This window comes from Gopherus flavomarginatus, chromosome 11 (genome assembly GCF_025201925.1).
Source record: "Gopherus flavomarginatus isolate rGopFla2 chromosome 11, rGopFla2.mat.asm, whole genome shotgun sequence".
In the NCBI taxonomy this organism is placed as follows: domain Eukaryota; kingdom Metazoa; phylum Chordata; order Testudines; family Testudinidae; genus Gopherus; species Gopherus flavomarginatus.
The window spans coordinates 52,739,682-52,756,670 of record NC_066627.1 but is presented as its reverse complement, the minus strand read 5'-3'; the positions used below and the strand labels follow the sequence as shown (position 1 = coordinate 52,756,670).

At 58.9% G+C, this 16,989-nt stretch overlaps 1 protein-coding gene and 1 long non-coding RNA gene across 3 annotated transcripts in view; one reads left to right on the top strand and one right to left on the bottom strand.

Annotated features, from left to right (window-relative positions):
• Positions 1 to 4,250: 4,250 nt before the first annotated feature.
• Positions 4,251 to 14,643, top strand: LOC127031052 (uncharacterized). Its single transcript, XR_007768484.1, has 3 exons — positions 4,251 to 4,331; positions 12,614 to 12,745; positions 14,330 to 14,643. It is a non-coding gene; the product is annotated as an uncharacterized LOC127031052 (long non-coding RNA).
• SLC12A5 (solute carrier family 12 member 5) overlaps positions 4,330 to 16,989 on the bottom strand; it is a 144,981-nt gene continuing 132,321 nt past the window's right edge. For both annotated transcript variants that reach the window (XM_050917697.1, XM_050917698.1), the window contains exons 21-26: positions 16,668 to 16,775; positions 13,635 to 13,757; positions 12,541 to 12,728; positions 11,947 to 11,961; positions 11,100 to 11,233; positions 4,330 to 5,284 (exon numbers count right to left, since the gene is read on the bottom strand). In XM_050917697.1, coding sequence (XP_050773654.1) covers positions 5,193 to 5,284; positions 11,100 to 11,233; positions 11,947 to 11,961; positions 12,541 to 12,728; positions 13,635 to 13,757; positions 16,668 to 16,775 — 660 coding nt within the window. In that variant the 3' untranslated portion in view covers positions 4,330 to 5,192. The remainder of the gene's footprint in view (positions 5,285 to 11,099; positions 11,234 to 11,946; positions 11,962 to 12,540; positions 12,729 to 13,634; positions 13,758 to 16,667; positions 16,776 to 16,989) is intronic.

Here is a 16,989-nt window from a genome sequence, read left to right as displayed (position 1 = left end):
GTTAGACTGGATGCATCGTATGCAAGCCTCTCCTGCTGCAGCCCCCTTATGCCTCATTCTGTTAGATGCCTTTATCTGGATTTGACCATCTTGAAGGGAAGGTGCCCATGTTGGGTGGTACTGGCATTCATTGCAGCAGGTGGGGGAGAAGAGGGAAGCTAGTGATATCAGTGAGGGTCATTTCAAATGTCCAAAAGTTCCTGCTACCAGCCATGCAGCTGCCAAATGGAAAACTAGTGAAGTGTTGGTCATGTGCTGCAGGATCCAAAACCAAGTGAAATTTTCCCACTACAAGTGAAGGGTGTAATAAAATCATTTTATTGCATTTTGTGCAGACAAGAGTCTAAAAAAAGAATACAATAAAAGCTGTAAAGCATTAACAGGGGCATTCAACGAATGAGGAGCCACTCCTCTGTTAATATCCACAGAGAACGGGGTGATATTGAGGCAGCCCAATACAGAATACTGAAACACTCGCACAGAAATTAAATGCACGCCTATTACTCTTTTTTCTTTTGGTTTGCAACCTATTTTATTTACACAGTTTAAACTTCTTTGCATTGGTTTGCACACAGATTCTTTAAAACACAAAGCATACTAGGTCACTACATGTCTATTGAAATATTGCACTTGGAATAAAAGTCATTGGAATGGATGTAAAACATCTAGGTACAGTGCCTATAAAGTTTATTTAATGAATTGAGTTTGTTGTGATAACATTCATAACAAATATATTGCACATGTAGCACAGAAAAGTGTTTTGCAACCAACAAAACCTCAGACCTCTGGATCCTTCCACTATGTGGCAATCCTATGCAGTGGTGAGTCTTGACTCTTATAGTGCAACTATTGTACCTTAAGCAGTATCCATCCTTCGTGTGGTTCAGGTGACTGTGAACACCGTTGCCCAGGGCAGCCTCTGCCTACATCTGTAAACATGCCCTCAAATGGTCCTGTACCGGGGCTGCTTGAACTGGGCCTAACCCACCAGCTTGCGCTGGGAGGCCAGGTAGCGAACTGCTGGAAGGGGGCTGGGGAGTGGAGGTTGCCCCCGTTTTAACTTCTGAGGAACTAAAGAGTTTTCCTCTGCTCTGGCTAGAGTGTAATTAGAGCGGTTCCCTGAGCAGGGGACCGAGCCTTGCACCCAGAGAGCCTGCTCTGCCCTGCTGGAGGTGGAGGGGCTGTGCTCATCCTTGCAGCTGCATAGAGGGGCTCTCTGTAAAACAAGCCTTGTGGGTCAAGACCTTCCTGCCTGCTCTGAAAACCCTGAACTGTCTCCACATGTGCCAGAAAGAGACTTGGGTTTCTACCACAGGACACTGTATCTTTACCAAGACGGAACAGTGGAAGGGTGCTCCAGAGGGAGCTGCACACTCACAGAGGCCAAACGTGCAGGGGCAGAGCTGGGTTTGTAAACTAACATGCAGTGCTGTCTGCTAAATTGGCTCTCGGACTTGCTCTGGAAACCAGCACCCTCTGCTTGCCCCCAAGGACTTTGGCCAGGCAGTGGTTTAGAGAGGCAACAATGCACATGTGTGTTCAGAGCTGTAGCACTGGTCTGGCTGAGCTGGGGGCGGGTGGGGGCTCCTTCACCTTTCACTGTCTCAAGGTGGTAACTTGCCAAGAGGGGATTGTGTGCTACCCCCCAGCACTGTTAGAGTGATGGCTTTCCGGGAGGAGGGAGGGAGGGAGAGGGCCCTGACTGCTATTGCTGTTTTGAGCAGTGGATGTCGCCCTGGTCTAATGGATGCTTTGCTTAACAGGGTGCCTGCCGTCTGTCTGCAGGGTGAGAGACATGCGGAAGGGTGAGCTCAGTGCTAGAGGAATCCTAAGAACTGTTAAGTTCTGATTAAAGGGCAAGAATCAGGACTGAAGGGCATCTGTGCTGGGGGAGGGGGGACAGCACAGGGGACAGAAAGGAGAGGAAGGCTGGAGGGGGGGGAGCTTGGAGGCCTGCTGCAGGCACCAGCAAAAGCCAAAGGAGAGTTTTGCAAGTAACATCTACGACTTCCAGCCCTGGGCTCAGTCTGCTCTTGGGAACCTTGCTGCTACTGAACGGTTTGAGAGCCAAGCCATGGGAAGGTGTCTGGCTTATGGGGTCTTCTCACAGCAGCTACTAACCAGCCCTAGCTCTTGCTGTGTGGTTGCTGTGAGAAGCAGCCATGAGCCTCTGAGCCAAGCTTAAGGAAACCTTCCTCCATGCAGACACCTGCCTCGTCATTGAAAAGCAGCATCCTTGGGGCTGAAGCACTCAGCAGAGCTGCTGGTTGTTAATTGTCCAGGGTGGTGCTGGGCCCCTGCATGACCAACTTCCAGCCAGGAGCTGGGCACAGTGCTCTTGCTCTGGGAATAGCTTGCCTTCACCTTGGCATCAATGCCCCATTAACAGCACGTGGGCGCAGCAGCAGGCTCCCATCCTCTGCCAGGGTTTGAAGCTGGGGCTGCTGCACAGAATAACACTGCCTTACGCAGAGCCGCATTTTTCCAAGCTGTCTGGCCGCCACAGGGGATGAGCCTGAACTGCTGCTGGGGGGGCACTTTGAGGGAGCCAGGGCTCAAGGGGCATAGCAACAAATGCAGATGGGAGGGCTGAGGCCATCACCAAAACTTGGCCTAGGTGAACAGATGCTGGATTGTAAGCAGGGAGCTTCAGCCCGGTCAGCATCACCAAGTGGAGAATCACTTCCTGCTCCAGGGTCCTCCCCTCATTCCCCATTGGGGCTGGAATGGGGGGTGTGATGCCAAGGGCCTACGGGAGGAGGATTAGGGCAGGTGCCCACAGAAGACCTTGTGCAGCTTCAGGGGGAAGGAATTTGAGGGCTGACATCTCTGTGGGAGCTGCGGCTGAGGGCATTCACGCCCAGAAGCTTGAGCCTACAGCCAGGGAGTGCTGGGCCCTGGCTGCTCTTCCCTGGAGAGCAATGATCAAGGGCAGCAGGATCAGAAAGGAAGGGGGGCTATGGGGAGCCAACGCTAGCTGTGAGAAGGGGTCCAGCTGCCTTCTCCAAGGGGATTCATTGTACGAGATGTGTCAGCTGTGGCCACGTTAGCCCTTTACTGGCATCAAGCCATGGGCCTCTGAACCATCTCCCACCTGCAGAAGGCACAGGGCTGCACCAGTGGCAATCTGCACGGTCCCATTCCCAGTGCTGCAATGGAGGCTAAGAGGTGGGTCTGGGGCTCGGGTCTGGGCCACACATCTGAGCGGTAAAGCTGCTCCCTCAGCTGGGGGAGAGGCCGGTGCAGCATGGAGGGCCCGCCGGAGCAGGCTACACTCAGATTGGAAGCTCAAATCTGCTGTGAAACAAGTTCAGAAAATTCTGTAACTTCTTTTCCCTGAAAAGACTAAGCAGCAAAATTCAAAGAGAATGACCCCCGTGAGCTGGCTCTCCCCACAGGCCGTGCCATAGGCCAGGGACGCTGCAGCCTTCTCTCCAGAGGGAGCAGCCTCAGCAAAACCTCTTGGAGCTCACGGGCTTGGGCCCCAGCCTGAGCCTAAAAGCTGGAGCAATTCACTGGCCCTAGCGACTCCTTGCATCTCTCAGCATAGAGCTAGATCTCTAGATATGGACTTCATCTGGGTCTTTGAACATAAATATGATCACTTTAAAAATACACATACAGTATTATGTACATTATATACAGCAGGGCAGGCGCCCGGGCTGCGCGAGCCCTCTGCCCTCCCGGCCTCCACGTCCGCTGTGGTTCCTAGAACTATTCACATTGGTTAAAAGCACCTCAGTTTCTCAGTAAAGTGAGAGATGCTGAGGGGGGTGGAGGGAGCTGGGACCAAGGTTTGACATGTCCAAACAAGCCCACAGCCACGTGTGCGGGTGCAGAGCTGCTCATGGGCCCATGTGACCTGGGGAGGAGGCATCCCAGACAGGGACTGTCAGTGACCTGCTGCTGGTACAGGGCTGGGCTGGGCCCGGGGGGGGGGGGGTGGGTGGGATTGAGCTGATTTGCATATTTATAAACTTTAAATACCTATGGTCTTTACTCAGCAGCCCTTGAAGCAGCAACATGGCTTGGAGGAGGTTGCCATGGGGGAGGGGACTCAGGGGGCACAAGGCTGCAGGGGGGTCACAGGGAGGCTGCGTTCCAGCTGTTCATGCCGTGGACGCTGGGCTCACGCCCGGACCCATGCATGGTGTGGGGGAGGGACGTAGGCCTCCCGCCTGGAGCTGCTGTGTGGCGTGGCTGTGCGTGGCACTAGCCAGACGTGCGTTCCAAGGGCTGTGCAGCACTTGTGGACAGCCTGCAGTGAGCGCGCTGCCCCAGCCCAGCACAGGCCCCACAGCAGTTACGGAATCAGACCACACCTGGAGCAGGTGAGTCAGGGTGGTGCAGCCGCATGGGCTTGTGCTGAGCAGGGGGTCCGGGGGAGGAGAAAAACAAAGTCCATGTCCCCACTGATGCCCCCCGCCCCCCCCCGCTGGGATGCATCCCCTGGCCAGGCCAGGCCCCTCTCACCCAGGTGGTGGATCCAAGTCGCCTCACGACAACGGCAGCGTGGCGCTGTCCTTCGCTCCGATGCGCTGCAGGACCTGCCTCCTCCCTGCTCTGCCCTACAGCACTCAGCTGTCCAAACCACATCGGGGGCCGCAGGGTGTGGCTGTGGTTTCCAGGGATGGGCAGCAGGAGGGGCTGCGCTTTGCTGAGCCCACCTTGGCGAGGGGCCTGTGGCTGGTACTGCAGGCGCCTGGGAGCAGTGGGGCGAGGCGAGCATGCAGGTGGCCTCGCCCAGGCGAACGGGCTCCAAAGGGCATGTCAGCAGGCGGGCAGGGGCAGGGCAGCAAACGTGTCCCACAAACCTCAATGTGTCCAAAAATAGCAGAGCGAGGGGTAGGAAGCCTAGGCCCAAGGGGCCAAGGCACCACGCCAGCCATCTGGGGGCTCCACGGAAGCACTGACTGAGCCTGGCCAACTCAGCTTCCTGCCCCACACGGAGGCCAGTGGGGCTCCGGCTCAGGGCTACTGTCTCTGTATAAACACCCACCGCAGGGCTGTGCTGGCGCGATGAGGAACAGCAGCGCTGGTGCTGGTTGCTCCTGGATTATTGGGGGCTGCAGTTCAAATGGAGCGAGTGGGGAATGGTGAAGTTTCTGAGCACCAAGCACAAGCGAACCTGCCCTCCTGCCCCCCAGGAGCCAGGTGCAAAGAGGTCGGTGGGGGTCTCAGCAGCTGGCGTTTCAGGAGTAAATGGTGATGACCTCCCGGCCCCCGCCACGCACCAGCATGACCCGGTCCAGGTGCTCTGTCAGCACCTCCAGGAACTCCATGTCTGCAGGGATTTGGCTGTCAAGGTGGAAACCAGACCCAGCTCCGGGCAGGGCTCAGCAGGCGCCATCTAGGGGGCCTAGATGGCACAATTTTATAGGGACAGGCCCGATAATTGGGGCTTTTTTTAAACAGGCACCTAGTACCCCTCACCCCCGTTCACACTTGCTGTCTGGTCACCCTACACCATCGCTGGGCCCGCCGGAGACCGAGGTGATGGGGCAGACACAGGGCCTGGGCTTGGCCTGGCCACGGCAGCAGCAGAAGGGCAGGATTCCCGGGCTCAGGGACACACTTGGCTAATGACCTGGGCTGCCCCCCCCCGCCCCCGGGCATGCCCAGACCCTGGCACAGGAGGTGCAAGCACGGGGGGAGGGTGCTCATGCAGGCCAGCAGAGCCACCTGCCCTGCCCAGAGCACCTGGACCACTGATTGGCTGAGTTAGCGCTGCTGTCACAGGCCTCCACCAATCAGCTATGCCGCACCTGCCAGTGCCGGGCCCTCACAGTGCAGGGCCAGGGACCAGGACAGGGAGATGCCACTGGAGCTGGTGCTGCCCGAAACCGATGGGTATGTGGGGGGGACGGGACGCACACCCACGGCTGTCTGTGTCTGCGTCACTGTGTGTGCACACCCACGGCTGTCTGTGTCTGCGTCACTGTGTGCCCCCACGCCTGTTTGTGTTTGTGTCACTGTATGTGCACACCCACAGCTGTCTGCGTCACTGTGTGCACAATCACGACTGTCTGTGTTTGTGTCACTGTGTGTGCCCCCACGCCTGTTTGTGTCACTGTGTCTGCACACCCATGGCTGTCTGTGTCTGCGTCACCCTGTGTGCACACCCACGGCTGTCTGCATCTGCATCACTGTGTGTGCCCCCACGCCTGTTTGTGTTTGTGTCACTGTGTGTGCACACCCATGGCTGTCTGCGTCACTGTGTGCACACCCACGACTGTCTGTGTTTGTGTCACTGTGTGTGCCCCCACGCCTGTTTGTGTTTGTGTCACTGTGTGTGCACACTCACAGCTGTCTGCATCACTGTGTGTGCCCCCACGACTGTCTGTGTTTGTGTCACTGTGTGTGCCCCCACGCCTGTTTGTGTTTGTGTCACTGTGTGCACACCCACGGCTGTCTGTGTCTGCGTCACTGTGTGTGCACACCCACGGCTGTCTGTGTCTGCGTCACTGTGTGTGCCCCCATGCCTGTTTGTGCTTGCGTCACTGTGTGCACACCCACAGCTGTCTGCGTCACTGTGTGTGCCCCCATGCCTGTTTGTGTCACTGTGGTTGCACACCCACGGGTGTCTGCGTCACTGTGTGTGCGCACCCATACCTGTTTGTGTTTGTGTCACTGTGTGTGCACCCACGGCTGTCTGTGTCTGCGTCACTGTGTGTGCACACCGACGGCTGTCTGTGTCTGCGTCACTGTGTGTGCACACCCACGGCTGTCTGCGTCACTGTGTGTGTGCCACCACGCCTATTTGTGTCACTGTGTGTGCACACCCACGGCTGTCTGCGTCACTGTGTGTGCACACCCATGCCTGTTTGTGTTTGTGTCACTGTGTGTGCCCCCACGCCTGTTTGTGTCTGCGTCACTGTGTGTGCACATCCACAGCTGTCTGCGTCACTGTGTGCACACCCACGACTGTCTATGTTTGTGTCACTGTGTGTGCCCCCACGCCTGTTTGTGTTTGTGTCACTGTGCACACCCACGACTGTCTGTGTTTGTGTCACTGTGTGTGCCCCCACGCCTGTTTGTGTTTGCGTCACTGTGTGCACACCCACAGCTGTCTGCGTCACTGTGTGTGCACACCCACGACTGTTTTGTTTGTGTCACTGTGTGTGCACACCCACGGCTGTCTGTGTCTGCGTCACTGTGTGTGCACACCCACGGCTGTCTGCGTCACTGTGTGTGCCCCCACGCCTGTTTGTGTTTGTGTCACTGTGTGTGCACACCCACAGCTGTCTGCGTCACTGTGTGCACACCCACGACTGTCTGTGTTTGTGTCACTGTGTGTGCACACCCACGACTGTCTGTGTTTGTGTCACTGTGTGTGCCCCCACGCCTGTTTGTGTTTGTGTCACTGTGTGTGCACACCCACGACTGTCTGGGCTTGCGTTACTGTGTGTGCCCCCACGCCTGTTTGTGTTTGTGTCACTGTGTGTGCACACCCACGGCTGTCTGTGTTTGTGTCACTGTGTGTGCCCCCACGCCTGTTTGTGTTTGTGGCACTGTGTGCACACCCACAGCTTTCTGTGTTTGCGTCACTGTGTGTGCACCCCCACACCTGTTTGGGTCACTGTGGTTGCACACCCACGGCTGTCTGTGTCACTGTGTGTGCACCCATGACTGTTTGTGTTTGTGTCACTGTGTGTGCACCCACGGCTGTTTGTGTTTGTGTCACTGTGTGTGCACCCACGGCTGTTTGTGTTTGTGTCACTGTGTGTGCACCCACGCCTGTTTGTGTCACTGTGTGTGTGTGTGTGTGCACCCACACCTGTTTGTGTTTGTCACTGTGTGTGCACCCACGCCTGTTTGTGTCGCTGTGTGTGCACCCACGCCTGTTTGTGTTTGTGTCACTGTGTGTGCACACCCACGACTGTCTGTGTTTGTGTCACTGTGTGTGCACACCCACGCCTGTTTGTGTCTGCGTCACTGTGTGTGCACACCCACGGCTGTCTGTGTCTGCGTCACTGTGTGTGCACACCCACGGCTGTTTGTGTTTGTGTCACTGTGTGTGCACACCCACAGCTGTCGGCATCACTGTGTGTGCCCCCACACCTGTTTGTGTTTGTGTCACTGTGTGTGCACACCCACGGCTGTCTGCGTCACTCTGTGTGTGCCCCCACGCCTGTTTGTGTTTGTGTCACTGTGTGCACACCCACGGCTGTCTGTGTCTGCGTCACCGTGTGCACACCCATGACTGTCTGTGTTTGCGTCACTGTGTGTGCCCCCACGCCTGTTTGTGTTTGCCTCACTGTGTGTGCACACCCACGGCTGTCTGTGTCTGCGTCACTGTGTGTGCCCCCATGCCTGTTTGTGTCACTGTGTGTGCACACCCACGGCTCTCTGCGTCACTGTGTGCACACCCACGACTGTCTGTGTTTGTGTCACTGTGTGTGCCCCCACGCCTGTTTGTGTTTGTGTCACTGTGTGTGCACACCCACAGCTGTCTGCATCACTGTGTGCCCCCCCACGACTGTCTGTGTTTGTGTCACTGTGTGTGCCCTCACGCCTGTTTGTGTTTGTGTCACTGTGTGCACACCCACAACTTTCTGTGTCTGCGTCACTGTGTGTGCACACCCACGGCTGTCTGTGTCTGCATCACTGTGTGTGCACACCCACGGCTGTCTGCGTCACTGTGTGTGCCCCCACGCCTGTTTGTGTCACTGTGGTTGCACACCCACGGCTGTCTGCATCACTGTGTGTGCACACCCACACCTGTTTGTGTTTGTGTCACTGTGTGCACACCCACGACTGTTTGTGTTTGTGTCACACTGTATGTACCCACGGCTGTCTGTGTCTGCGTCACTGTGTGTGCACACCCATGGCTGTCTGCGGTACTGTGTGTGCCCCCACGCCTGTTTGTGTTTGTGTCACTGTGTGCACACCCACGGCTGTCTGCATCACTGTGTGTGCACACCCATGCCTGTGTTTGTGTCACTGTGTGTGCCCCCACGCCTGTTTGTGTCTGCGTCACTGTGTGTGCACCTCCACGGCTGTCTGCGTCACTGTGTGTGCACACCCACGACTGTCTGTGTTTGTGTCACTGTGTGTGCCCCCACGCCTGTTTGTGTTTGTGTCACTGTTTGTGCACACCCATGACTATCTGTGTTTGTGTCACTGTGTGTGCCCCCACGCCTGTTTGTGTTTGCGTCACTGTGTGCACACCCACAGCTGTCTGCGTCACTGTGTGTGCCCCCACGCCTGTTTGTTTGTGTCACTGTGTGTGCACACCCACGCCTGTTTGTGTTTGTGTCACTGTGTGTGCCCCCACGCCTGTTTGTGTCTGCGTCACTGTGTGTGCACACCCACGGCTGTCTGTGTCTGCGTCACTGTGTGTGCCCCCACGCCTGTTTGTGTTTGCGTCACTGTGTGTGCACACCCACGGCTGTCTGTGTCTGTGTCACTGTGTGTGCCCCCACGCCTGTTTGTGTTTGTGTCACTGTGTGTGCACACCCACGGCTGTCTGTGTCACTGTGTGTGCACACCCACAGCTTTCTGTGTTTGTGTCACTGTGTGTGCACCCACGCCTGTTTGTGTTTGTGGCACTGTGTGTGCACCCATGACTGTTTGTGTCACTGTGTGTGCACCCACGACTGTTTGTGTTTGTGTTGCTGTGTGTGCACACCCACGACTGTGTCTATGTCACTGTGTGTGCACCCACGGCTGTTTGTGTCGCTGTGTGTGCACCCACACCTGTTTGTGTTTGTGTCACCATGTGTGCACCCACGGCTGTTTGTGTCACTGTGTGCACACCTACGACTGTTTGTGTTTGTATCGCTGTGTGTGCACCCAAGCCTGTTTGTGTCACTCTGTGTGTGTGTGTGTGCACCCACGACTGTTTGTGCCGCTGTGTGTGCACGCACCCACGGCTGTGTTTGTGTCAGTGTGTGTGCACACCCACGACTGCTTGTGTCTGTCACTTTGTGTGCACCCACGACTGTTTGTGTCACTGTGTGTGTGCACCCACAGCTGTTTGTGTTGCTGTGTGCGCACACTCATGACTTTGTGTCACTGTGTGCGCACACTCCTGCCTGTTTGTGGTGCTGTGTGCACACCCACAGCTGTCTGTGTTTGTGTTGCTGTGTGCACACCAACGGCTGTCTCTGTGTGCACACCCACGGCTCTCTGTGTTTGTGTTGCTGTGTACACACACACGAGTGTCTGTGTGTTGCGCGGGGGTGTATTTTCAGTTTAATGCCCACCATTTAACACTGGCCATGTTTCTATCTGCTTGTGCATTGACACACTGCCCAGTGCTGCACCAGCTCCCCCAGGGCTGCCTAACTCAGCTAGCAGCTGCAGGAGACGGGCAGGCCTGGACCCCCGTGGCAGAGTAGTTGGCCCCAGGGGGCTGATGGGAGGCGAGCACAGTGGATTAATCCCCATAGTGGAACAACAGGCAGCACTTGGCCCCCGCGCGCTGGCTGGGACCCATGGCCCGCCAGGGCTTTGCTCCAGGCAGGAGCACTGATTCTGCCTCGCTGGAGGTGAGCTCTAATGCTGCGGCTCTGCCAGTCAGTTAGAACACGGGCTTGGCTCCATATCGAGCACCCGGGCCCTGCCCCACACCAGAGCCTACCCCGGCCCCCGAGCTCCCAACAGTAGGGCTGTGGTCTGTTCCTGGCTGGCATATGTCTCTTCCTAGCAGGGGATGTGTTGCTAATGGCTGAGCTGGGCATTGGTGCTGAAATGCCCAGGGGTGAGTGTTTCCCATGCAGGCAGCGGGCAGGGGTCGCCTGGGCCCAGCCGCAGCCCCGTTGGCCCAACCTGTCTCAGTGAGGGAGGGTGGGAGAATCTGCCAGGTGGTGGGAGTGGGCAGCCACTGCCATGGTTTGATGGCGCTACCCCAGCTGCTGGTGGGTGGGAGGGGGCATCAGGCAGGGCAGGGAGTTGCCACTGGGGCAGCCCCTCATCCCTAGCACCCACTGCCTGCCCACGCCCGGGCTCCTCGCTTCAGCTGCACTCAGCCGGTGCCTTAGGACCCCCACAGCCCAGAGCCAGCAACACCTACGGCAGGAAAACGGGGACCCCTGGCAGGGGGCTTACAGGGCATGTGGCTGGGTTTGCGGCTGCCAGCAGCCAGCAAAGGATACAGTTCTCATCCCCCTTCCGGTTGCGGGGTGGGCCTGGCATGTTCAGCAGGACTAGCTTGGCGTTCTGTGACTTCTTGACAATCACCTCGTTAAGCTTGACAGCTGTGTGCATCCGCCGCACGTTGGACTGGTTCCTGGAGGAGAAACAGGCTCAGGGGGCAGGGCAGGGCCCAGGCCCTTAGAGCTGGTGGTGGTGTGGGGGGCACAGAAAGCCCCACCCACCCAGCTGTGTCAGACCCAGGAAGGAGGCCTTCCAAGAACAAGCAACTCCTGCACTTCTCAAGAAGTGCCCGAGGCAGTGCTGGCCCCTGGCTGCCCCCGCCAATGGGGCAAGCCTGGGGCACTGGCCAGTCCTGGGGCTCTGATCAGGCTCAGCCAGACAGGTTCAGTCTCTTCCCTCTGTTGGCAGGAAATGCTGTGTGCGGCAGGTGAGGATCCCCGGCAGGGAGCGAGCGGTCTGTGGGGCAGGCGAGGACCCCTGGCAGGGGGCAATGTGGGGTGTAGGTGAAGGCCCCCAGCAGGGGGCAGTGTGTGGAGCAGGCGAGGACCCCCAGCAGGGGGCAATGTGGGGTGCAGGTGAAGGCCCCCCAGCAGGGGGGCGATGTGTGGGGCAGGTGAAGGCCCCCATCAGGGAGTGGTGTGGGGAGCAGGCAAGGACCCCCGGCAGAGGGCAATGTGGGGTGTAGGTGAAGGCCCCCAGCAGGGGGCAGTGTGTGGAGCAGGCGAGGACCCCCAGCAGGGGGCAATGTGGGGTGCAGACCCTGCACTGGAGTAGCAGGATCCCACAGCCCCCACCTGCTCCCCTCGGCGCTGGCACATGGGACACACACATACAACTCGGACTTACAGGTTCTCCCACTCCCTGTGGCAGCACAGGGGAAAGAGAGAGAGAGCACATCAGCACCGCGTTGCCTTGCCCTGGCCCCCACCCCCTGCAGCACATGCTCCCCTTCACTGCTCCGCTCCCACGTCTGCCAGCCTCTCCCTTCCCAGCAGCCCTGGGCACAGTGCTGTGCTGGTCTCCACCGGCTCCACCCCTGCCCTGCGCAGTCCAGATCTGCACCAGCAAAGGAAGCAGGTGCCTGGGGCGGCCAATGGAAAGGGGCAGCATGTCCGGGTCTTCGGCGGCGGGTCCCTCAGTCCCTCTCGGAGCAAAGGACCCGCTGCCGAATTGCCGCTGAAGAATGATGTGGCGCGGTGGAGCTGCCACTGAAGTGCCGCTGATCGCGGCTTTTTCTTTTCTTTTGGCTTCGCCACTTGGGGCGGCAAAAAAGCTGGAGCCGGCTTTGGCCAGGAGCTCCCTGGCCTCCGTCTGCCAGCTCCCAGGCTTGGCTCCAGCACGGACACAGGCAGGCCCATGCCAACGCTGCCTGGGACAGGCCCGCTGGGCTGGCTGCCTGGCTCGGCTGGGTACTGGTGTCTGATGGGGGGTGCAGCTTACGGCTTCATGCTGAAGAAGTCCTTGATGCTTTCTGGGCTGACGGGGCTCTTGCTCTTGGTCTTCTCTGCAACAGACTTTTCCTTGGTCCAGGTGAGATGCACCTTCTCCGGGGCTGTCTCCGCCTCGTCACCAGGTGACTGGGGGCTGCTGGAGAAGGCCGTGGCGTTCTTATCATGGATGAGCTGCACCTGCACAGAGGAAGTGGGTGAGAGCGGGGAGGGGTCTTCCCAGCCCCCCATCCTGCCAGACCCCTGGTGCCCCAGGCCCATGTCACTTGGCCCTGCCAGCCCCCGCCCTGCAGTACTCAGCCCCACCCTGCTGTTCACTGCCTCTGTGACAAAGTGGGGCTGTTCTTAATGTTTCCCCTGAATACCGTGTGGGTGCCTCAGTTTCTGGCCGACCCTCTGTCCCCTGGCAACTAATGGCCCGGGCCCTTCCCCCCACTGCAAGGGGATGCTAAAGGTGTGGGAGAACAAAGAGGTCAGGTGACCTCCTGGCCCGGGAAAGAGACAAAGGCCAGAGAGGAGGGGCTGGAGGAGGTTTCAGTTTGGGGCTGGCTGGGGACGGGAAGTGAGGGCAGACGAGGTGGTCTGCCTCGCTGGGCCCCAGAATGGACCCGGCTGAGGGGTCCGGTTCTCTGTACCCACAAGCTCTGTTTTAGACCCTGTTCCTGTCATCGAATAAACCTTTGTTTTACTGGCTGGCTGAGAGTCACGTCTGACTGCGCAGTGGGGGTGCAGGACCCTGTGGCTTCCCCAGGACCCTGCTGGGCGGGCTCGCTGTGGGAAGCGCACGGAGGGGCAGAGGATGCTGAATGCTCCAAGGAGAGACCCAGAAGGTGAAGACGTGTGAGCTTCTTGCCCTGGAGACAGTCTGCTCCGAGGGAGAGGAGGCTCCCAAAGTCCGGCCTGGCTTTGTGGGGAGCAGGTCCAGAGCATCGCCCAGGAACTCCGTGACAGACTCCATAGTTCCCTTTGGCCCCCCAGCACTTGGTCCTCTTGGTGCTCGCACCTATAACACCCCCAGTTCTGCAGCATCAGACCTCCAGCTCCCCATCCTGTGGGGCTCAGCCCCCTCCCAGCATGCAGCCTTACCTCCTCCTCCGGCTTCTCCTCGCTGTCGCCCACCTGCTCCTCTGGGACGCTCAGCCGCAGCCGGGTGTTGGCAGGGTTCTTGCGCCGGATGGAGCCGCGGGACTCGTCTGTAATGCTCTGAATCTGTGTGGGGAGGGATGGAGATGGGAGGTCACTGAGCAAACCCAACTTGCCACTGGCCAGAGACCAGGGGGGTCCCTGCAGGGTACATCCAGCTGGGATCTTGGTGGGGAGCAGGTTCAGCACAGAGCCCACTCGAGCTACTCCGTCCCTGCCCTACCCGGTGATGGGAGTGTGACGTTATTGATATAAACTGGGACATATAGATCTTGCAACCAAGATCCTGTAGTGGCACCAAATCTTATGTAAAGGGGGTCATATAAGGTGTCTAAGACCAGGTTATGGGTTGCTGGTTATGATTATGCTGTCTGTATGTCTGTATCATTGTGTAGTTGAAGTTATAAGTATTGGCTGTATACTGTATACTGTCTGTATTTCAAATTTGTGCTGTGTTTCTGGGAGACATCCCAGACAAGCTGGTGTTAGCTCTGCCCAGCCTGCTTGATGGCCCATTAAGGACCATCAGCTACAGAACTGACCCATTGAGAGGAGGCAGATACGCCTTGTGACTCAGCAGGGTGTGCAGGAACTTGCCCATGTGACTCCAGATTCCATTTTGCTGTAATTTTCCACAGTAAAAACAAAGAAGTGTTCTTACACCTGGAAGTGCCTATATAAGGCTGATGCCTCATCTCTATCTTGTCTTCAGTCCTGGTTTTTACCTCTGGAGGGACTTTGCTACAAACTGAAGCTCTGAACAAGGGACTGATGACCCATCCCAGCGGGGGATGTTCTCCAGAGACTTGATTTAAACCTACACTTTATTTCATCACTGCTACAAGGCTGAACTAAGAACTTTGCCATTACTGTATGGAATTGATTCAATTTAACCAGTTCTAGCTCTCATCTCTATCTTTTTCCTTTTATAATAAACCTTTAGATTTCTAAAGGATTGGAAACAGCGTGATTTGTGGGTAAGATCTGATGTGTATGTTGACCTGGGTCTGGGGCTTGATTCTTTGGGATCGAGAGAACTTTTTTCTTTTATTGGGGTGTTGGTTTTCATAACCATTTATCCCCAGGACGGGTGGCACTGGTGGTGATACTGGGACACTGGAGTGTCCAAGGAAATTGCTTGTGTGACTTGTGGTTAGCCAGTGGGGTAAAACCGAAGTCTTCTTTGTCTGGCTGGTTTGGTTTGCCTTAGAGGTGGAAAACCCCCAACCTAGGGCTGTGACTGCCCTGTTTAAGCAATTGGTCCTGAATTGGCACTCTCAGTTGGGTCCCACCAGAACCGCATCGTCACAGGGGGACACTGAGGGCGGCACAGCCAAGGGCAACTCAAGGCTGGCCAGAGGGAAAAGAGTTCAGGTCTGGTTTGGTGGGGCAGGGGGTCACTGCTGGGGGAGCTCAGGGCTGGCCAGGGGGGGTCACTGCTGGGGGGAGCTCAGGGCAGGCCAGGGGGGTGTCACTGCTATGGGAAGCCGAGGACAGGCCGGGGGGGGGTCACTGCTGGGGGGAGCTGAGGACAGGCCGGAGGGAGTCACTGCTGGAGGAGCTCAGGGCTGACCAGGGGGGGTCACTGCTGGGGGGAGCTCAGAGCTGGCCGTGGAGTCACTGCTGGGGGGAGCTCAGGACAGGCCGGGGGGGGTGTCACTGCTGGGGGAGCTCAGGGCTGGCTGGAGGGGTCACTGCTGGGGGAGCTCGGGGCTGGCCAGAGGGGGGTCACTGCTGGGGGGAGCTCAGGGCTGACCAGGGGGGGTCACTGCTGGGGGGAGCTCAGAGCTGGCCAGGGGGTCACTGCTGGGGGGAGCTCAGGGCAGGCCGGGGGGGGGGTGTCACTGCTGCGGGAGCTCAGGGCTGGCCAGGGAGGTCACTGCTGGGGGAGCTCAGGGCTGGCCAGGGGGGTCACTGCTGGGGGGAGCTCAGGGCAGGCCAGGGGGGTGTCACTGCTGGGGGAGCCCAGGACAGGCCGGGGGGGTGTCACTGCTGGGGGAACTCAGGGCAGGCCAGGGGGGTGTCACTGCTGGGGGAACTCAGGGCAGGCCAGGGGGGTGTCACTGCTGGGGGGAGCTCAGGGCAGGCCAGGGGGGTGTCACTGCTGGGGGGAGCCGAGGACAGGCCGGGGGGGGTCACTGCTGGGGGAGCTCAGGGCTGGCCGGGGGGGGGTCACTGCTGGGGGAGCTCAGGGCAGGCCAGGGGGGTCACTGCTGGGGGAGCTCAGGGCTGGCCGGGGGGGGGTCACTGCTGGGGGAGCTCAGGGCTGGCCGGGGGGGGGTCACTGCTGGGGGAGCTCAGGGCAGCCAGGGGGGTGTCACTGCTGGGGGGAGCCTAGGACAGGCCGGGGGGGTGTCACTGCTGGGGGAGCTCAAGGCTGGCCGGGGGGGGTCACTGCTGGGGGAGCTCAGGGCTGGCCGGGGGGGGGGGTCACTGCTGGGGGAGCTCAGGGCAGCCAGGGGGGTGTCACTGCTGGGGGGAGCCTAGGACAGGCCGGGGGGGTGTCACTGCTAGGGGAGCTCAGGGCTGGCCGGGGGGGTCACTGCTGGGGGAGCTCAGGGCTGGCCGGGGGGGGTCACTGCTGGGGGAGCTCAGGGCTGGCTGGGGGGGGTCACTGCTGGGGGAGCTCAGGGCTGGCTGGGGGGGGTCACTGCTGGGGGAGCTCAGGGTTGGCCGGAGGGGGTCGTCACTGCTGGGGGAGCTCAGGGCTGGCTGGAGGGGTCACTGCTGGGGGAGCGCAGGGCTGGCCGGGGGGGTCACTGCTGGGGGAGCTCAGGGCTGGCTGGAGGGGTCACTGCTCAGGGGTCTCAGGACCAACCCCAGCTGCAGAGCCTGCACCACAATTATGAGCAGCCCCCATGGCTCAAAGGGCCCAGCTGACATGGCAAAGCTGCTGCCCCCTGGGGGCGCAGGCCCCAGCGTTTTGGGGCGGACAACCTGCCCTGGGCAGAGACCTCGCCCAGGGAGCCCAGTTACCTCTCGCTCCCGCTCAGTCTTGGTGAGGTGCATCTGCTTGAGGATCTGTGAGCGCTGCTCCATCACCAGGGTCTTCTCGTAGGTGTAGGCCGAGATGTCGCTCTCATGCTGCAGGGACAGGATGCACCATCACCCAGGGAGGGAGCTCAGACCACACAGCGCCCCCGGCTCAGCCTGAGGCACGGCCACAAGCCCAGGGCTCGGGTGCCCAGCAGCCCTGGGCCCCAGAACCACCAGGCACATGGGCAAGTGCCCCCTGTTACCAAGAAAACACCTGTGTGGCCCTTCCCCTGCAGCCCCTTGGGGACCCCAGTGCTCGGCA